At 40.3% G+C, this 22,611-nt stretch overlaps 1 protein-coding gene across 1 annotated transcript in view; it reads right to left on the bottom strand.

Moving 5' to 3' along the window:
• Nucleotides 1-736: 736 nt before the first annotated feature.
• The window catches only part of LOC308140061 (netrin receptor UNC5D-like), a gene marked incomplete at both ends in the record, with an annotated part of 187,675 nt that continues 165,800 nt past the window's right edge, over nt 737-22,611 (bottom strand). Inside the window, 6 exons of the mRNA XM_080509720.1 lie at nt 737-929; nt 2,920-3,098; nt 3,368-3,532; nt 6,004-6,153; nt 13,283-13,513; nt 18,404-18,575. Coding sequence (XP_080365846.1) covers nt 737-929; nt 2,920-3,098; nt 3,368-3,532; nt 6,004-6,153; nt 13,283-13,513; nt 18,404-18,575 — 1,090 coding nt within the window. The remainder of the gene's footprint in view (nt 930-2,919; nt 3,099-3,367; nt 3,533-6,003; nt 6,154-13,282; nt 13,514-18,403; nt 18,576-22,611) is intronic.

The following is a 22,611-nucleotide window of genomic DNA, read 5'->3' as shown; positions in this document are numbered from 1 at the left end:
ATCATGACGATGATAGTTAACATGACTGCCATCTATTTTTTTTTTTTACGCGCATAGACGTCATTAAGTCTCTTTTTAAAAAAATATCAATCACTCTTTGTTTAATGTCTTTGACCCCACTGTACGTACAAGTTGACCCCCCCCCCCCCCAATAATATAACAGCCAATAATTGTTGCTTTTTGTTTGTTTTTGTTTTTTTTAAAGATCTAACGGCAGCAGAAACATTAGAGACACGTCGCAGGAAAAGAAAATGAGCGTTAGGAGAGCTAGAAAATGAATGAGAAAAAACCCCCCAAAAAACAACAGTACACGAAACATTTCGACAGCCTTGGCAGACCGTTTCCCAGGGAAAAGAACCAGCACATCCAAATCCCGAAGAAGGTCACATGAGCGGCCTGACAGGAAGTCTGTTTAAAACACACTCGATCCTTCACGGAGAGTCTTCATCACAGAGACATCGAGAATCCTCAAATGCAGGTCATCAAATCCAAAAGTTTGTTTCAGTTGGAGGATGCGTGCATGTGAAGGGGAGAGGAGGAGGAGGAAGAAGGGGGGGAGGGGGGGTGCTCCTCAGTCATTCCTTCATTGATTTCTCTTTGTACGGCCATTTGGTTTCCTAACAGTCCAGAGTGGAGTTTCCCTGCTGTCCTCTGTGTGCCCCCTCCTTCATATTTTTAGTCCTGCTCAATGTCCATGCAGTAAAAGGTTGATCATGAGTCGATCTGCTGCAAAACCCTACCCAAGTTTTGTAAATTCAGAATCCTGTTTTCCTGTGCCGAGGGTGACCGCTCGCGGGGACTGGACCTTACCGATCTCCTCCAGGGCGCTGGCCAGAGAGTCCAGGTCCCCCGAGTCCTGGTGCTGGGCCTCCCAAAGACTCAGGATCACGGACGATGGACTCTCCTGACATGCAAAGTAGCACAGGTTCCTGCGGGCCAGGGGGAAATTGAATATTGGATTAGAGAGCATGGCATGACAACGAATTACAAAAGCAGCGGATCAGTAATCAAATGATTGCTTTGCAGGCGTTATGATCGGAGGATCAATGGAGACTGTGTTGACTCCCTATGACCCAAACATAATATCACACCACGCCGATATGATTAATAACGTGGATATTTAGTACTGTGGAAGGAAACTAAAGTGCCAAAAGAAAAACACACATGAGGAGAACATGCAAACTTTGCACAGACTGACCCCCCCAAGCCAGGAGTTGAACAGGGGATATTCTCGCTATCCACTATACCACAGTGCGGCCCATAATGCACCCTTTAGAAAACATACTGCGAGTCCACATCCAATAATTTATTATCTTATGTTTATTATCAATGCAGACGGATTGGGCTGTGTAATAAAAGTATGACAAATTATGAATTTTAATGGAAAGTAGATTTTACCTCGTGCCCTTGTGTTAGTTACCCACCGTTAGCTCATGTCAAACTAGCCATGGACTGCACAAGATCTAGATCTCAAAAGCCAATTACTGGGTATATGATATGAAAACAGACATGAACCAGCCAAAATCCTGCAAACACTTAATTAGAAATAAACTAAGAGCCATGACCTGCTGGTTGATTCTTGACAGATGGATGTGGGAGTAAGCATTTTAATAGGACGGTGTTTATCTAATCATTTTTTTAGTCAACCAGCTCATAATGAAGGAAATGAGGCTGTGCTGTGTTGTGGTGGCTTGCACTCTCAATACAGCTAGAAAAGACCCTGTTTGAATCTGGTCTTGAACGTGAATAGAAACCTTTACTTGTGGGGTTTATTGTCTGAGAAAACAGTGATTACTTTTCTCTGCTGTTGTTGTGACAACTATCCAACAGAGGGCACTGTTTCATAACAAAGGCATTTCCTTTTGTTGCTCTTCTCTGTCCCACTTCCCACTCCCATGTCTGACAATGTTCTCACACACTCAGAGAAATAATTACAAAAATCAGCTTAACTATGTGGAGACATTTCCATTACATGCCTCTTGGTGTGTTCGGCTGGGATGAAAAAGCTCTGATATCCTTCCCCCCGGTTTCTCAGTCACAGATGTTTGTTTTCAGACTCGGATGAAGAGACATTTCCTTAATCACATCGTCTCCTATCATAGTTCTTCTTCTTTTTTTTTTTTTTGCTCAACTTTTCCCTCTCATGTTCCTCCAACTGGCAAGGCCCGAGAGCGTGCTCACTCCCAGCACTTTCTTCCTCGAGTGCTCTATAGAGCCGAGTCTTCGCAGAGTCTTCACGGTTATGAGCGCTTGATTATTGACTTCCATTCTGAAGCACAAATAAAGATCAACCCCATCGAAACAAGCAAACTCTTCCACAGCCTACGCAAATACTGACCTGGCACAACCTCGACAGAGAGTTTAGCGGGGGGGGGGGGGGGGGGGGGGGCAGGATGGAGCACATGCAGAGAGGCTGCTAATGAGAAGTGCTAACATGAACACATTTTCTTGCCAGAGGCTGGCCTGTCAGCACTCAGAGACCTTCCTTCAGATTTTTTTTTTTTTTGCAAAAACACGCCATCACTTCTCTCCAGTTACACTGTTCTGACTGTGCTAAAGTTGGCCCGTCTCCTCTCACTCTCTCTGCATGTGATTTTTAGATCTATAATGAAATCAGTGGAGTGGCGTCTTACCAAGGGCTGCTTGGTGATGGAAGATAATGGCTGACATTGTGCCTCAATTTCACATTAAAAATAGCCTTAACAATTTGGGTGCGAGGTTTCTATTATGAAGAAATTCAATTATTTCTTTCTTTCTTTTTTTGGGAGGGCTATTTCTTGTCCCCATGCTGCTGTTGTTGTTTCCACACCTAAACAAAACAAACCGCCTCATTCAGAGATGACTCAGCAGTATGCAAAACGGCCACTGAACAATGGGAATGAAATGTATGTGTGGGCTTCGGAGTTTCATAACTCAAACCTGTCTATGTGGAGCTTTTGAGCCAGGAGCTGCCAGTCCTTCCCGTTGGCATTAGCGGTGTCGAAGGTGGCGCTGATCCGCTGACGGATAGACAGGGGGATTTTAAAGGCCCTTGACCCTGTCTGAGAGGTGACGGTGCAGTCCGACTGAGTGAAAAAGGGAACCACTGCCTTTTCATTCTGAGAGCGAAAAAAGAAGAAAAGAAAGAAAAAGAAGCGTCAGGCAATCTTGATTCTCTGCTGCTGGAAATCTTCTCACCTCAATCTGAAGACAAGGACTTATCAAGACAATTTGCAATCTATACATGAAAAGCTCCCTGAGAGGCTCATTAGGCGAGCTCTTAAATCAAATCAAGAGTTATTCAGTGTAATAAAAGAACCTATTGACAGGCTGCATGACTGCCCACGTTCCGATCACATGCCGTCTTCTCCCTCCGAGTGCCACTCACCTCCACTACAGACGTATAGACCTGGAGTATCTGCTCCTCGCCCGTGACCTGTCGGATGCTGATCTTGCAGGAGAGCTGAGACGAGGAGTGGCTGTATCGCTCCAGAGAGAAGGCACACTGCAGGGGACGCTGGTTACTGGCCCACACCTGAGAAAAGGAGAACTCCTGCCGAGCGGGGGCCGACGGAGAGTGGACAGGAGCGGCAACAGTGATGAAAGGATCAGACTGCGAGGGACAACAAACTCATTAAATCCCCGTTAAAGACATTTGTTATTTGAGCCCGGCTTTGCCACCCACTTTGCTGTTTACATGATTAATTAACACTGAGCGAGTGGCCCTCTTTAGCCAATCAATGACGTTACCTAATCAAGAAGTTTACCCGTCAGTAAGAACACCAGCAGCTCTTTAAAGCCCCCGGGATGAAAATGTATCCTGCCAACCATCTGCAAGAGCTGCGATCATTAGTGCGAAGATTTAATAATTTATTTCATTAACTGCATGGATAAAATAATTACTTTAAATCATCTTTACATTACGTCTTACAGCATGACTGATGCTAATGTGTTGGTATGAATCACAGGGGGATCTTTAGGAATATCACTCTGAATATGTCTGCTAATAAATACAACTTCCACAAGCCTAATAAACTGAATATTTCATTACATTTCCAAGAGCACTTGACTTTAATATGATATAAAAAGGTATTTTTGGCATAATAAAAAGTATTCATTTAACAATGATCACATTCGTTCTTGTGTGCAATCAAACCAGGGCTCACATGTGCTCAATTTTCAGCCTTTGCATAAACTAAATTAACCAAAAATTATGGCTTCAGTGCCAAAAAATGACAGGATTGTTCTTTCTATCTTATCATTTCCAATAGCAGGGAAGGATTTTTTTTTTTTTTTTGAGAGCAATGCTGTTCTCAAAAACCAGAAAGACTCCAAAGGCTATAAGGTCATTGCCAAAAGAGTTTAAAATCTCTGTTGATAATGTTATCAACAAATCTGACAGCCTTTGTACTGTTTCCGGGCTGTGATGCAAAGTGTGAAGGTTAAAAATTTTTTTACCATGGAAAGAGCTTCAGGCAGAGTTGGAAAATACACCAAACACTAAATAAACAGCACTTCGTGAGCGATCAACAGAAAGGCACAGATACTGAAAGAGTGATGTTTGCAAAAAACTGTCACAGATAAGCCACAGTCCCTTAGAATAATGTCCTATAGATGGATGAAACCTAAGTAAAGCTGCTCGGCTGTTTCAGGGAGCCAAATAAAACCCTTGAGGAAATGTTCGGCGTACTGAAGCACGGTGGAGGAATCATCATGCAGCTTCATCCAAGTAAAAACAATATCACCAAGAAAAAGGTTTTATCCGTTGTCAGAAAACTACCAACAAAAACAACAATGGACATTTTTAGCAGCTCAAAAGCTTTGCTGACCTTGAAATGATTCCCAATCTGATCAATATTGAGTTACGCTTCACTGTCAGCAAAATTATTTAAACAAGCCTCACACACACAGAACAAATATTACATCTAATTGATGGAGAAAATGAGAGAAGATAGATTTATTGTTTTCCGAGGACCAAAATGTGAAAAATTGTGACCATGGCTTTTTTTGGTAGCTTGGTAGTTTAAATATATTTTTATTTGCAGTGTTACAAAAACTCCATGACATGTCTTTTCAACATTGTGTTAGTCAACACCATTAAAATCTGACTTTCACAAGTTACATTGAGCACTTTTGTGTCTCCGTGCATGGTAATCTCCTTACTTCCGTACTTTAAATGCCAAACTGTTAGATCAGAAAAATGGGATTAAGAAAATAAGATAGCAAGGCAACTATTTACCGTGTTTGCACCCTAAATAATGTAGCCGAAAGACAAAAGCAATAGCGCTTTGAAGTGAGTGCAATTTTTAAAAAGGTCCATCTCGACTTCCATTACTAACGCTGCATGACCCAGACAGCGGAGAAATAAGAGCGGGTCAAAAACACTGTTTTACAGATGAATCATCCTCCTTCTGATCCATCAGACAGGAGGACCGATACTTATAAAAGCCCCCTTCAGGTGAGAGTAGTGTCTGAATGAAAGGCTATAGTCATCTTCCCTGTAGGACCTCAGAGAGTGGCTCTTCCTCCTCTAAGAAATCCTTGTTGGTATTCTGGAGGCACGGCGGTGGGCTAATTCTGCTAATAGGATGTCACTGGTAGGATAAACATCACAGGCCAGAGCAGAACATGCAGCATGTAGACCCCTAGGAAGATAACTATGATATGTGTGAGTGTGCACTTGCCTGGCAGTCATAATTAATTTTGTGAGGGTGTGCATGTGTGTGTGTGTGTGTGAGTACGATAGCTAGCCTTAGTGATTTCCTGCTGTGCCCTTGCTGCTGTCCTTAGGCTTTGATGTGACCAAGTGAGAGAAAAAAGGGGGGGGGGGGGGGGGGGGGGGGGGGGGTGGGAAACTGATGGAAGAGAGAGACGGAGAGGAGGACGAAAAGAGGAAGATGTGCAGCTTCTCATCCACATCTAGCAATGTGGAGATTATTTCAAATGAGAACCCAGGATACACACACACACACACAGTAAACATATTTGCTTCTTGATTGACACTTGGAGAAAAACGCCGCCTACCTGGCAGGTGGTGAAAGGCTTGATGCTCCAGAGTAACTGTGGGACGTCCTGGATGGACACCTGGAGGCTGAAAGTGTTTCCCCTAAACAGCATAATTCGAGGCTCCTCCAGCAGCCGTCCGCCCCTGCTGCGCTCGCCCACTACTACCTCCTGGTAAGGACAAGTGTGGGTAGATGTTTTTCCATGGATAGGGAAAAGGGGTAGGAAGAAGAGGGGTAGGAAAAAATTGTCTCATAAGTAACATAAAACCTTTCATGTAGAGGAAAAAAAGGTTTCAGGCGATTGGTGATTCACAAATGCACACAGGCATTCCTCACGTGCACAAATAGATCAGAGACTCGATGGAACGGTTTATCTGGGATGTGCAGTTGAATTAAAAACACAGAACAAAAGAAAACCGAGAACAACTGAAACAATTAGACGAGTAATTGTATGAATCAAAATCTAATTTCAGTTCCTTTTATTGTTTCCCTAAACTCTTCGTCGTCTCTCTTCGGGTTTTGGACTGTTTGTTGGGGGAAAAAAAAACAACAACAAAAAAAACATGCAATTTGAAAGAAACAGACCGCCCAGAGAGACAGAAAACACAAAACACCTCTTTGCAATTTTTTTCATTCGGTTTTAATAGTGAGCCGCACTGTTGTCCTACATAGAAACCCAGTTAAAGTATGTTTGAAGCATGTTTGCTTCGTACAAGTGTGTCTGTCGGTTTCTCTCTCTCATTCACTCACTCTCTCTCTCTCTCTCTCTTTCTATCTCTCTTGCTGTGATGAAGCGTTAATAAACTGGCAACATTGCTCTTTTATCCAATGTCCGCAGGGGTCAGCTCCAACCACTACCTCACCATTCTGTATGTTGGCTAAATGGGGTATTGGAGATGGATCGAGGGGTTCGATTGCTTGTCTTGATTTTTATCTCCTGGCTTTAAAAACGCACCAAAATCAGGCAAACAACTCTATTACAGCAATATTAGTACCTCAAACATAATACCCATGGACCGAAACTTTCCCACAAGAGGCTCCAGTCTGTTCCGCAAAACCAAGCAAATGGTAAAAGTTTCCAAGAAAACATTGATTTAAAAAGAAAAAAAAATACATATTTCTTAAGAGTAGTGGACACGACACACACAACACTGAGACTCGAGCTGAGATACCAGCATGAAAGCAAGCGACCTTGTTGCTCAATGTTTTTTGCTGTAAGGTTGATTTTGTAAAAAACATGCATAATGCAACAGCTATAGATTTTTTTTGGAGACATTTCCACTGTATTTTCACACCAGAAGGTTTCATTAAATTTGGCTTTATGTTGAGATTGTCGCTACTTTGGGTAGCAATCGTTTGGCTTTGTGAAACTCTAGACATGTATAATCAACCACAGCACAAAAAACGTATAGGTTCAATACAGTGAAGGCGTATTATATGCACATGTTTCTATTGATATTTTTCCAATAATAAAAGTGGAAGTTGTGGGGGACAGACGATTAACGGTCTCCATCAATGTTTTTCATGATGCACAATCCTCTGATGCAAAGACAGTAAGCCAAAGACTAACACAAATGACTGGGAGGTATCTTCCATGAAAAGTATTTTCTGGGCTTCAGAGCAGCCGCCTTTCGCTGATGTTATTTATTTATTTATTTTCACAGGGGGATCTGTCTCTTCAATCTTCACTTCAGCAGGTAAAACGCTCAACAGGGTTTGAAACTTCCACATTCTGAACTGTCACCGATAAACGTTTTGATTTCAAAGGGGTTGTCACGTCTTACAGGGAAGACGTTTCCGTCAATGAGATGAGGCCACAGCAGATGTGTTTGTACTTCATCTCGCTGCTGCCATCACCTTCACGACGACAATAGTTGATGCATAAAAGGCAAGTCGGTGACATGACCTCCTCCATCGTTTGAAAATGGGTTGAGGAGGTTTGAATCATGGGCACTTCTTGTGTTTCGTGACAATTTTGTCTCAGCTGTCCATTGAAAGAGTTTACTTGCAAATAATTCAGATTTCTTTTCGCGTTTTTGGATGCAAAATATTTTCTATGGTTGCAATGATGAAGTAACTTTGGAGAAAAAAAAAAGGTGCTCAAAGTAACAATCTGTGATTTACCACTAGATCAAAATAAACAGGAGTCGGCTTTCTATTAGAGCAACTATAAGTAACAATCTTGAATCATGTGCTGTAGATAGGCCTGCCATATTAATGCACATGTATTGTTATTGTGTTGTAAAGATAAATAGGTGTAGTGGTAGGCACTCCCTCTCACAGCTATAATGTCATAGGTTCAAGTCAAGTTCTGTGTGCAATGATTTTTTTCTCACACTACTCCAGCTTCCTCCCACTGGAGCCAGTTATTATTATGATTATTTTGGTTGTATGCCTCGCACATTATGGGATTTGTCATATAAGAAGGATGAATGACGTGACGGTAAACATAAACATCACCACCTGACAGCACGGTAATTCTGCAGTGTTGTGCAAGTTATTCAATATTTTTATTTTAGTTTTTAGGACATTTCAATGTATTTTTCCCCAGAAGATCTAATTCAATCTAATTAAAATTGACTTTATGTTGAAATTGTCGTCCTTTTTGGTAGAAATTGTTTGGTTTTGTGAAAATAGACATTTTTATCACCGATATCCTGCACCACAAGCAAGAAAAGCTTTAAACTTAACTTTATTTATATGTCATTATAACACTATTTTACCGGTCCGCTCTATGTGGCCCCTGAACTAAAATGTGTTCGACAACTCTTATCGACAATCTGGATGTTTAATACATCTTGAAATAAATAAATGAAAAAACAATATACAACAAGCTTAACTACCAATATGCACATACGGATCATAAAATGAAGCATACATTTCTTCAAGACAAATGGTAAAGTGATAGTCAGACTTATTTCCTGTTGCTGTCAAGAGGATTGGCAACATAAACGATTAAGTGAGCGACTCAGAGAGACAGCAGCTCTGCAGCGTTTATCTTTTTTTTTTATTACATTTCTGAATAACAAGCTTGTTGAAACTTCAATAATTGTTTTTGTGTTACTGGAGTTACGATAGTGATTCAATTACAAGAAACAACAACAGTGTTCAATAACATTATTGCCAACATGGGTGAACCTTTTGTTTTTTTATTGTGAATTTGCAATCAAAACAAAAGTGAATGCTGGTTATTAGTTTCTTTTATTTTATTTATATACCAAGGTATTATAAAAGCTCTTTTGCAAAGAGCTTTTATTTATTTTTTTAAGTTAACTCCTCTCTTTCAAATGTACAAACGTAAGTCATAGACTGACAGACAGGTGTAACTTGTTGCCCCGGTTTTTTCTTTTCTCTTTTTTTCCCTCTCTTTTTGCACGAGTTGCTCACACATGAAAGGGCAGTGGGTGTGTAGCCTTCATTTTCAGTCTGCCTTCTCATCTTTTTAAGATTGTGGTTGAAGCCAGGTGGCACACACCGAGGTGAGCAACAGAAAACTGCTGTGAAAGAAAAACAGCTCATCTGTAAGATGAGAAATAAAATAGAAATAAAAGTCATGGAGAACAATCGCACGGCGGGATCCACATATATCAGATTTGCAGTGGTTGTATTTTTTTTTAAGAGAAAGGGAACCGCTGGTGGACTTTAAAACGAACACGGGACAGGTTGGATGTGGAATAATATTGCTTGAAGTTGCCAAGAAATACCCTGAAACAGCAGGCAGTGTCAGGAGAGCCTGTCTGGAGAGCACAGATGTGAAAGTGTTACGATTCAGAGTCCAGAGTGGACTTTGAAAGCAGCGGTGCAGAGGATACATCGCAAGATGGATTATTAGCAGCGAGACTTTAAAGGCTTCAGCAGATCACCCATCATACGTGCATCACGTCAGCTTAGCCCCATCTGACTGACTCGGGTAAATACAGTTGAATCTAATGAGCGAATCTGTATTTCGACTGAGCAGCACAATGCTGACAGCTCAGCTAATGTGCACCACAATAATTCAGCTATGTGCACATTATTGAGACTGAGGAAGACCATTAAATTAAATGCACGACTTACTTTTTTAAAATAACTCTTCCCAGGCTGCTATTGCAGTAACAAGTAATGTTAATGGCTGTACGAGTGTATTTTACAGCTTTGGTCGTCTCAAAGCGCTTCAAGTATCCGATATCAAGTCGGAGCCATCGCTAGTGTCACTGGTAACTGACACAATACAAATATGATTATGAACAAGAATGACGCAGAGGTACAACAAGCTATCAGTTTAAAATCAGTTTATGTAAAAAAAAAAATACTAACAATGTAATATATATCGATATTTCTTACAAGATGGATTTAAGAGGAATTGTCAGTAGTATTTGAACTACCATCAGTTTGGTGTCGATCCACACATCAATATTGATGATGATGATAATGGCTGCCATGCAAAATGCTCACATACCATTGGGAGTAACCTGTGGCTCAGTGTTCTGCAGACAGATTCTTTGGCTCATGATCAGGACAGGATGGAGGATCGAACCACCAAACGTGGTCGTCGTCATAAACTCCAAGGTTTAAGCAACCTGCACAAGACTACAGCTCACATGCTCCTGCAGGGAATGCGCACATATGCTGTTATGCACTGTACTTGCATCTTTGTGTTTACATTTCCAGAGCCTCGGATTTGCCCGGAGGATTTGGGGCAAAAAAAGCAGGAACAAATGCAAAGCATACAGTCGGCTTTGAACCGGATAAATTCCCCGTTTCCAGCTCACAAGGGAAATTATTTGTCGCGTGACGCACAAACAAAAGCCAACAAAACAGAAGAACAAACGAACAAATACTCCGTTCTGACTGATGGAGAGGTGGAGTCGGCTCTTGGCACCTACATCCAATTTCTCTTTGTTCACTTGCAATCGGACTCTCGAGTGAAGCCTGCAGCGAGGGAGGACTAGTGGCTATATAACTATCAGCAGTACTTCAGAATAGCTTTGTGGGTGTGTGTGTGTGTGTGCGTGTGTGTGTGTGTGTTTGTGTGTGTGTGCGTGTGTGTTTAATTAAGATAGGAAACAAATAGCAGTTGCACGACTTGTTTTTGCTTGCACAGCCATTACACAAAAAGAGGAATGTCTGCATGCTTTTATTTATTTATTTGTTTTTAACCTTCCAGCAATTCAAAGAGGATTGAAAACTTTCTCCCGAAGCCGCGTCGGAGAGTCCAGTGATGAACTGCTGCCCCTTCTCCGACTGTGCCTCATTTTAATGTGTTCGAATAGTTGTCGCACAGAACCACATTTAATTAACAGAGAGCAAATTAAATTACGTAAAGAAAGGGCAGAGGAGCAACCTTGGAGCATCTGTTGTCTTTGTAATTAAAAGTCCCTCTTTGTCTCATAGTCATCAAGCATCTCCCAGTGGCCGTGTTAGCGAATACGCAGATCTTCAGTAGAGCACAAAAAGCCAATTATTCCAGGCAAAACAGTCAGCGACATGACTGAAATCGCTCAATTTCAGATTCTAATGTACTACACTGAAGTACACATTTGAATATTTGGTGATATTCAGAGCAGTCCACGTAGCTCTGTGGTTGTATCCTTGTAAGATCTCAGCAGGCGGCCCGCTTTAAATATCCGCATATAAAATTACCTGTTCTATTAACGTACCATCCTACCAGTCAAGTGCTTTGGAACACTCCAACTTTTTATATTTTTTTTAATTGACAATTATTCTGTTTTATGCCTCTTTGCACTCTGAAATTAAAGCGGAGAACAAATAAACAATTTGAAAAAAATTAAATAAAAGAAATGATGGAATCAATTTATGAACCAAAATGCTTTCAAAACATTTGATTCAAAGTACCCAACTTTGACAGTTATACCAACTGAACACCCCTTTTTGTTTTCTACAACAGAAATCAAATATTTTTCAAAGAGTTCGTCCCGACACTGTTGCAGAAGTTCCCATAAATTTGTGGCAATTTTGTTGTTGTTTTGCTTTCTCTCTGTCCAGTTCATCACGAACCAGCTCGGTTTTATTTAATAATTAATAAGTTTACTTCCGGAGACTGTGCAAAACACTGCATTATTCCTAACGTAGTTCTGGCATAGCTCAATGGTTTTATGTTTTGTTTTTATTCTCTACGACGTATAATGTGGTGCCATTATCAGATAAAATAAGTCAGCTTTCAATAATCCCATCCTATAGACACATTTTAAGGTCAAAAATATAGCCGAAAGATAAAGTTGAGGTCTGGATAATGCAGGAAAAAAAACTCCATGTAGCTCTTTGTTTCCATGGCGACATTTCCATTTGAGCATCACAGAGCAACATAGATTTACTTTCCTGCTTCCTGTGCGTATATCTTCTGTCACCATGCAAACTACAAGCCATGAGTTGCTTTTCTTCTAACTTTATTCAGTTTAGGTCAATGATTTGTTGTCACCGACTATGTAGGTTCACTTTTTTTCCCCCCCCTCCTCAAAGCTAAACGATCTGATTACACTTCACATGCACTCCACTAAGTACGTCAGTGTACGAGTGCATCACTGTTCAAAGACTCTCGTCGACATAAGAGGGTGGAATATGAATCACCATAAAAAGGCACTTCAGGATGCACAGAATCAGGTGAAAACATCGACGTGCATTCGCTCCCCAGTCTTAGACTGTTCCTTTCGTATCTTCTGGACGTTATAAATTCAAACGGTCACGTTCGCTTCAGGAGAAAAGCAGCCTACAACTGCTTTTCGCATTCATCTGGTGACCCGGCAGCATATTATTTATATCACTTATCACATGAAGACACTTTCGGTGGTTTTATGTCTTTTTGGAGGGCGAGGCAAAGAGATGACATACTGTGTGTCAATGCTAAACACAGAAGCTCAGGAAATGTGTGTGTGGCAGACGACTTTTTTTCTTTTTTCTTCTTCTAGGCAAAAAAAACAAACAAACTCAAATGATTGTAAAACATATTTACTCCCCATTTAAATAGTACTATATTTTGAAGAAGAATTTGTGGGATGAGGAATGGAGACGAGTATGTGTTCTGAAAACTTGAATTGATACGAAACAATTAAATTGCCAACATATCGTGGTTCAAGACTTCAATTGAAAACAACGTACATATTGCTGTGCATCCCACAATTGCATGTATACCACTTAAAATGGAAATAATCAGGCTTTCCAACAGCATGGCATATATTGTTAGGGAGGCTTTGAATCACAAAAGCAAAACTAAAACCAGACAAAATAGAAAACAAAAAAGTGAAAATAAAAATTGAGAGCATCACTCATCACTCCCATGTGTCTCCCTGCCGGCGCCGTACCTGGAAAGCGTGAGGCGTGTCGTCCACACAGTAAACCCTGAGGGTGAAGCCTAGAGAGTTGCCAGGATCCAGACTGCCGAACACGGCCAGTCGCAGTCGCTTGGCTGCCTCCTTGCACAGCGGCTCCCCCACCAGGGCGTAGCGGCCGGGCTGCTCCAGCAGCACGTGGCACCTCTGGGCCTCCAGCAGACAGTAGCAGGAGGTGCTGTCCTCGTCCACGGACACCACTTCCTGCGGAGGGAGGGGGGGGGGGATTGCAATATTTCAAGAAGTGTCTTGTCTCCCTGATGATTCATTTTAATTATCATTATTATGATTGCATGACTATTAACAGTTTAGTATTTTTCCACATAAAAAGAAATTGGCTTTAGATTTATTACGGTAATCAAAATTGAAGAAAAATAATACACACGCACACGCACGCACGCACGCACGCACACAAACACACACACACACACACACAAACACACACAGCAAGGACGAAGAACTGAATCATGGCGAGGATGACAAAAAAGTCATGATCTTTAGCAGAGAGACAAATTGTACTGGATTATTGCATGATGTATGAGTATTAAATTATGTATATGTATCATTGAATGATGCATGAGTGTAAGAGGAGCTAGTAGTTTAATGTCAACTGAAAGTATGCGTGTTCAGCTTATGAAATGCATGCATTTGAGTTCCATGAGAAAATTCATTTAGTTTGACAATCAAAGTCATACATTTTCTCACGTAATAAGTAATGAGATTAGATAAATAATGGAGGGGATTTAGTGGCGTGGTATAATCTACAGAAATATCATTAACGTTGATATTAGATGAACTATTTTGACATATGAAAAGAGTAACTAGTAACAACTACAAAGTAAACTGCTTGAAACTGCTTTGAAATCCCGAGTATTGTGACGATTTTCTCAAAATACTGAAGATAAGAAAATGAAATCTTGGTTAAAGCATTGATGTGATGAATTCTATTAAAAGTAAAAAGAAAAAGTAGAACCAAAAAATACTTCTTTCAATGTCCATAAAGCAGCTTTATACTACAGATCGGTTACTTCCAGTAAATATTAAGATACTTGCTTTAGCTTGGTTTTCATGGGTATGAATAAAAATGCAAGAACTTTTAAGTCCATTATGACTGGACAACAGATGGAAATTAGCTTTTTTGCTACAATCTGGCATATTTACACTGTTTTACAGATGTTCATTAATATGCACTGTCCCTATCAAATAAAATAATAAATAAAAAAATTATGCTGACATGAAGATTAGTTAAACTGCTACACCAGCTTGTTAAACACGATCAAGCAAGTAAACAAACAACAAAACTGTAAAAGATAAAATTAGACTTTTAGACTAAAAGACAATTCACTGTACGGCAGAGCTTTGTGTCTCTGAAGCGGAGGTGTACATAAAGGACTATCTGATCTCAACTGGGAATAAATGTAACATGATGACATACAGTTTAAACTAAATTACATATTATGAATAATATGTCACATTTGCTGCAAAAACGTTTGTAAAAAATCATTATCACTTCCCAGAACACATAATTTGTGCACATTTCACCATGTGCGTTTTCACAGACTTGATTTGACGTTCATGCTCGTATGACCACACCAATTAACAGTAGCTGGCTTCCGCTGCTTTATCGATTATCTCTTGGCTACGATCTGCTGCTTGATACCGTTTGTCTGAAGGCGCTTCGTTTTCCGAGGGTGTACGAAGTTACAGCAGCCATCAGAATCCCGCATCACGCCTTTTAAAAGATTTTCTAAAGTCTGTATGTTTGTTCAGGGTTGTTGCACTTCTGAGGCAGCCACATTCCCAGCAGAACACAGCCTGGGATAGCATCAGGAGCTGTGCAAAGCCGAGCGAAGGCCAAATGAATAATGACACATCTCACTAAACAGATGGGGGATATAGTTGCGCCGACAAAACGGATTAACACGGTGCAGTTGTGTCCAACGGCCAATTGCTCCTCATCTTGTGCTCAATTCTCCCTAAATCACCTTTGAAACACAACCGTGACCCACAGGTCCCCTCTGCATATGGCCTGGTTGAGGCATATAGAGCAAAGCAGGGTAATTTAGTGGCCCACAGCTTCCTAAACCTGCCCCATTAACGCAGTGGCGGACATGAAGGATCTTCATGACATAGCTCGTCCCCGCCAGGCAGCCGGGGAGAAATGATGGAGTCAAACTCCAGTGTGCAAAAGTGCAGGTTTTAATGGGAATGGCACTGAGAGGCAGGCAGAGCGGCGGAGAAGAGAGAGAGGAAACGGAGAAAGACAGATTGGGAGAGAGACCTCCATCTTCTACTATATTACTAATTCCAGAGATTAGGTTTTGAGTAAGCATCCTTCCTGAAATAAAGGGCTCATTATTTCTCAGTGACAGAGATGGGCCACAGCGTCACATTTGAAGAATATCTCCGCGTCCCCCCCCCTTCCGAACCTGTCTCTGTCTTCCTGTCTGACTCGTCCTGTCTTCGGGCTCTCTCTCCTTTGGCATATAGCTCCCATCAGCAAAGGCTTCTTTTGATGGCTCCCTTTTGTGCAACACGTCTTCTGGCAAATTACGTCTGTGTAAATGTCACTCGGAGTGAAAGGACCGGGCTGGTAGAGAGTAGCAGACCCCCAAGGTCAAGCAAACCCGGTGGCTCCGGGGTTGAGCCGCCTCGATGAGGTCCCCGAAGCTTTTTGATGGGGTTAGTTAAACATTAAAAGAGCATCTTAGATGTCTCCACTACGCCAAGGGGGCAGGAGAAAATGAACAGAGGCTGTTTGGATTGAAGGCAGATGTCTGTAGAGTTCCTCCCGTGAAGACTGTGAAGTAGCTCTAAGAGGCGAAGTCAAAGGACTTCTCCGAGGTGTTATTTCACGGAAACAACTGGGTGTGAGGAAAGGAACCACACTAGTAATCACAGGAATAACACCTATAGTGCATTTAGAGCAGTAGAGTCTTAAATATTTTAAATCAAAGAAAAAAAAAAAGGCTCACTTGGCAGGTTTTTATCTCTTTTTGACCACACTCTGAGACGCCACAGTAGAAAAGGTGCCGTCACCTTTTGGCAGTGGCTTATAGAGAAGAAATTACTATTTTAGGTGCGATACAGCAAAAACTTAATTTTCTACCTTTGTACAACTCGGTCTTGTGCCTAATTTCTCTGCCGATTCATATCACACCAAATGTCTTTTTAATCTATGCCAAGTAAGATCTTTAAGATTTTACAGGTAGATCCGGGATAAAGGTTGAAGGAGTTGCATCAAATTCTTTTTTTTTCTTCTTTATCTTAGAAAAATCCACAAGAAAAATATCTTCCTTGTTGTACACTGGTGAAACATGGATCAATGTAGACTAAAAAGCATGTGCTTGACCTTAGCGGCCCCTGATTTTGCAGATATGTGCCATCAAGTTCATGGAATTAGACGCCAGCCTCAATTTTAACATACTTTTGTTCTTCTAACTGGACATGAATTTCAGCGAAAGAAAATATTAATGGATTGTAAATGAATAAATATACTCAACTCCCAAAGAGGAGTCAACGGCAGAATGAACTGTGTCTTCGGGAAATAAGATGTGGTGAATTTCAAACCTACATCCCACAAATGCATCTAAAATGGTTTGTAGCTAAAAAGCATTGATGCACAAAGTAATACTCTTTGCTAATACAGCTTTTATAGTCTTTTTGTATAGTTTTATTATGCGACAGACAAACTGTAAAAGAAAACATAGTTTGTTATTTGTATTTGCTACTGATTCAATCTATTGTCCAAAAGAGCAGGATGTGATGAAGTGTCATAAAATATAAATTAAATAAAAAAAGCTTTTCTGCTGATGCTATTTCACGGGCAAAAAGATACATACTGTAGCTTTCATGGCCGAGTAACTCGTCGCTCAACTATTTTAAGTTTGTTCCTCTCCTCCACAAGTTTTGAATATTTTCATTATTCTGGCAGAGCAATGTCAGAAATAGAGAAACACAGTTGAGATGATTTCTGTGACAGAAGGTTCGGTATGAATCAATACAACCCTTAAGGCTAAAATGACAATCTTTTTCAGGACTGGAATGTTAGATATATGTTAAAAATCTTTAACAAGCCCAAGCAATGTCGGTTTCTTTCGGAAGATAGTTTAGATTCGCTCAAATAACATTAAGTGTAATTTAGGTAAAAGTTCACTGAAATGTTCGAAACTAATAGAACATTCTATTAATAATTGAACAATTATTTCATCACTAATAATGCAATATTAGTTTAACAATGAATATGCATGTATCTTATTCATCATATTTATTGGATATATTAACTTGCGCACAATAGTTTTAAAATGTATGAATATCATACTGGATGAAAAGTTGTCGTTCTGTCAATGAAAGCACATGAATGAAATGTATGTTCCCTTTTTTTAAATGACATTTACACAGTAGAGTCATTTTAAAATTATTTATATTTTGGATAAAAAGACATAATAACTAAAATGGGGGGGGCAAAAATGCTGAAATGGTGAGAAATAAGCAAACAAAGCTTAAAAATGAAAAGAAGAATTCCTAGAAGAGACAATAAGACTCTAGAACTCAATCAATCAATCAATCAATCAATCAATCAATCAACCACCTAATGAATTAGTTAATCCGTTTTTCAACCAGCTTATGAGGAATACAATACTCTAAGAGTTAATACATGAGAAAAAATAGCACAAAAAGTTATGAATACAACTATTTTATTTAATGAAAACTTTCTCATTATAACTTCAAGGGCAGACTGACTTTCAAAATATCATCAATTCCAACATGTACAAAGCATTCCATAGGAAAACAGGTATTTGCATTCAGTCTGGCATTTCTTTTGGCTGTAGAGCAGGAGGTAGAGCTTGAAAGGCAAAAATTTGATCTGAACTGGCAACCCTGAAATCGGCTCCGTGCTCGCATGACTTCACCGCGGGATGAAAATTTTCATCAAAGTAGGTCGCGGCGGGTTTATCAGATCGTATTGATATTCCGGAGCTCCGGAGAGATTCGTGTGTGTTTACGCACTTGCTCCCCACTTTGCACTGATGTTGTTACAGCAGAAAATGTGAACCCGTTTACCGCAGGTGAAGTGTGAGAGAAATCGCTCACCTCCCACTTGTTCTCCTGGATTTGTCTCTTTAGCCGGATGGTCCAGTTATCAGCGGCTATTTCTGCACAATGTGCGATGGTCATGGCTATGGGACACGACAGGTCGAGGCCCGGCGGGCCGTACGTGATCGCGGGGCTCAGGAAGATCTCTGGCCCGTCCTCGGACATGGTGCTGCGGGGAGAACGGGAAACATCACATGAATTTCAAATGAAATCCGCCCCCGATTTTGAACTTGTTGTCAATGGATCACAGCTTAAACCAACACCCCAAGTGTGACCCCCCCCCCAACTATCAACAAAGTGAACTTGAACCCTTGGATACTCTTAATGAATCAATCCCCGACCAGCTGACACGCAGACACACAGATAGAGGGAGATTAAAGCACCAAGACTAATGGACAGTGAGGCTGGGGAGGACAGGCTTTAGCGCGGAGCGTGGAAGCTTTGTGGGTCGATGGAGCTTATGAAGCCTGCTCCGGCCAGCCTGGTGACAGATTAGCTGGGCCAAGCTGCCGTTGGCCAGAGGCCCAATCTTGGCTGGAAGCCCCGAAGACTGAGAGCAATCGATGGGACCACCATCAGTCATGCAGCTGGCCCGGCTGGACACCTCACATACACGGGACACGATATTGGTGCTGTTGTCGCAGGAGCAGCATGGATATTTCTCTGCATCATTAATAGAAGTGTCGCGGGGACATGACATGACAGGAGCTCATGCAAGTGTGTGTGTGTGTGTGTGTGTGTGTGTGTGTGTGTGAGTGAACCAACGCACGTATTCACAAATGTCTGAAGCACCGGCGTACCGAGAATGACTTCCACACTGACAGTACATTTTTAATAGTTTGGGATCAAGAGTTGTATCACTTGATTCATATATAACACAGACAGCCGTGTCCCGCTTCTGTACAACATATAAATCCTGAGCAGGGTTTCACTATGTGGTTGGTTTACTCCATAGTACTTTCTTGTTATTTACTTTTTCCCCCCACATCGACAGTCCCTTGGTGAGTTTAATATAAAAGAGAAAGAAACCTGAAGGAAAAAAAAAAAAATCATAACAAACGACACAAGAGCTGAAGAGAAGAATAAGGACAAATGACTGAGTGTGCATCAAAAGTATTAAACACTGAGGGCTACTGAAGAATTGCATGTTTAAAAATGGGCACACACGTGTGTATAAGCTGATCTACTACTACTGTTAATGGGAAGCATCGAGGATCTCATTGTACAAAACAACACACTATCCATGTAGTACGTTTGGATTCATGAATATGGAATATCCGGTGTGTCTCTCAGATCATGCAAACTACTGATGGCAACTGATTAATGTGCACGATACAATGTGATTTACTACCTTTATGCAGGATCTTAGTAAATCAGACCGTTAAAGAGGCCATCGTACACTCATTTTCTGCACTTCTTGCAACTCAATTTTGTTAAAAAAAAAAAAAAATCACAACATCGAGCGTGTGTAATTTGTCACCGGCCTCATGTTCAAAAGACTACAGTAGAAATTTTGCATATTAAAGATTTAAAACAAAGTTCAGGTTCAGCAAAAGATGTAATGATAGCAGAGGTTCTCCATATTGACTTGATTAGCTTAAGAGGTGTGTATCAGGTGTATCACCATTTTGAAATTCTTCTTATTTTTTTATATAAAGATATAACTGGTTTTACCTGTGACACATTGTTACAACATGTGTTGTCGACATGCATGTTTAACCTGCAGAATGATTTGATCCAATTCCACTTGGAGGAAATGGAGAAATCTCTTCCACACATGTGGGACACAGCATCTGCTCAGCAAAGCCGTTCCTCATGTCAACAACTAATAATGTCCTTTCCGAAGATTTAGGTGGAGAAAAGAGCACTTCTGCTCAGGCTGGACTATTTTTCAGTAGTTTTTCGCGCCCTGCAGCAATTACCTGTATGATGCATGACAACTGTTTTATGAATAAGGCAGAGGTGGAAAGGTGAGGGATGATGTAAGTGCATGTGAGTGCGAGTGTCTGCGTGCTGAGAGGGGCTTGTGGGGGGCGCGACTCACACTTCCCGTTACCTTCACAGCTTCACATAAAAAATATATTTCATTTTCATCACACTAATACCAATCAACAATGGAAAATTAAAAGAGGTTATGGTCTGCTGTCTAAAAATAAAATAACACCCAGGCAGCACCTTGGCCCTGCCGCTGCACTTTTTGTACTCATCAGCCCCGGGCTCAGAGGAAACCAAGGTTACATGCTGCTGAGACTGTGGTAATTAGCCAGATTGCCTGTGAGCAGAGATTAAAGACAGTTATTTAGAAGCTCTGATTGTGTTTATGAGAACAAAGAAATATCACTTCAGGATGAAGTGTGGAAAGCGTGTTAGTGTTATTAGTGAAGCTTTGCCTCACATGTCCAGTACTCATGTCAAACCTCCTGAGTTTTGTTTTTTTTAACCACACAACCTGTTTTTGTGTTGATGTGATTGCACTTTAAATGATATTGTACAGTTTCTCACTGATGTTCACCCTCTCGCATCATGCTTGAGCTGGACTGCTGGCCTGTCGCTCTTTTCTGTCAGTGAAAGAGACTTTAGCCGTTTCCTCGAGCTCACCATGCCAGTGACTATTAGGTGAGGTCTCCATGATAGTTTTTGATTAAATGAGATTTCACTGCTGCTTGGAGAAATTGTCCTGAAGTGGCTTTTAAAACAACAAATAACTCAAAACAGTTGGGAGTTTATTAAACCTAATTATTCAGGTTAATCCTCAACACTTAATAAGGCAATTTGATGTTAATTTGTGTGTCCTGATTAGACTTTGAAGAAACACTGAGTTAAATTACCTCTCTAGTGTATAACAGGATTGTTTTCACAGCGGCTTTAACCAAGCTGGTAAGAAGTTAGCATTTGTGATTCCTAAAATAAGATCCCGTTTACTCGGGAACTACATTGTTTTCATCTCGTCTGTCTTAAAGGACATTGTTTTCAAAACGTTGCCAAGTAAATGTAAAACTTTGAAATGTCTTGTAAATGGTCACGTCATAGACAACTAAAAAGTCAAAGCTTCTTGATTCAAGCTTTCTCACCTTTACAAAGTTAGAGATAACTGCTGCTTTAAAGCAAAGCTTTTTTTTTTTTTTTTTTAAAGCAAAGGGGACACTAAAGGCAACATTTCTATACCTAAAACAAAAAATGAGTCACAATTAAAATGTTGCTGCTCTTTGTTGTACATTTGTCACATTAATTACCAACACTCAATAGTGCAATGGAAAGCTAAACTGTATTTATTTGGACTTTAACAAAATAATGACTCCAGTGAAGCATTTTTATGTAGCTACCGCTAAGTTATAATATTAGTCACGGCACTTAGTTTAGGACAGGGTTTTTTTCCCCCACAGTCTCACAACAATAAAGACAAAGACTGCTACTTTTTAATCTGAGGTTTAAAGGAAAAAGGGACATTTAAGGCTAAACTTCCCTTAAGTTAGCACCCAGAGCGTTTTAGGCAATTGTAAGGGGGAGGTCATAAAAACTTAATTAGAAATTCACTTCATGGCAACACTTAATGCAAAGTGTAGATATATAGCACCTCTTTATCTTTTCACAAGAAAAAAATGCTACTATTTTATCTTGTGATATTTCAACTGAAAAATTTGATTGTAAGGACCTTTTGCTTCTGTTTGATCAGCTTTCCTTCAAGCTCTTGGGACATTAATGTATCCAAAATTACCACTACTGCTACTTTAAAGGTGACCTTTTGAGTTGAAACTGACATTTAAGCTAAATATTCAAGCAGTTTTCATTTATATTGGTCCTAAAAGCAATAAATTAGTGATGCTCTGAACAGTCTGTAGCCGTTTACCACAGATTTTCCATGGTAACCCTTTAAGACAATGATATGTCATTATATTCTCATTACCTTTAAGGTATCTCTTTTTAGTTGTTGTATTTTTTATGTTTGTGGTATAAAGTGGCAGAGCAGACTGAAATATTGCATATGGGTTGACAAAGTACTCATGTAATCAAGCATGTCAAGGGTTTTATCACTTATTAAAGTTTAAATAACGTATGAATTTGATATGTAGTAAAATCTACTTAAAAGTATAATACAGCCCCCCCAAAACACATATTTCAAAGTTTAGGGTCTCAATACATCTGAAAATTGAATACATTTGTGACTGTATTTCTATGAAAAGCTATAAATTATTTTAGCAATCACT

The sequence above is a fragment of the Blennius ocellaris genome (genome assembly GCF_963422515.1).
Source record: "Blennius ocellaris genome assembly, chromosome: 15".
NCBI lineage: Eukaryota > Metazoa > Chordata > Actinopteri > Blenniiformes > Blenniidae > Blennius > Blennius ocellaris.
The sequence above is the reverse complement of the archived record's forward strand: the minus strand, read 5'-3'. Positions and strand labels throughout refer to the sequence as shown.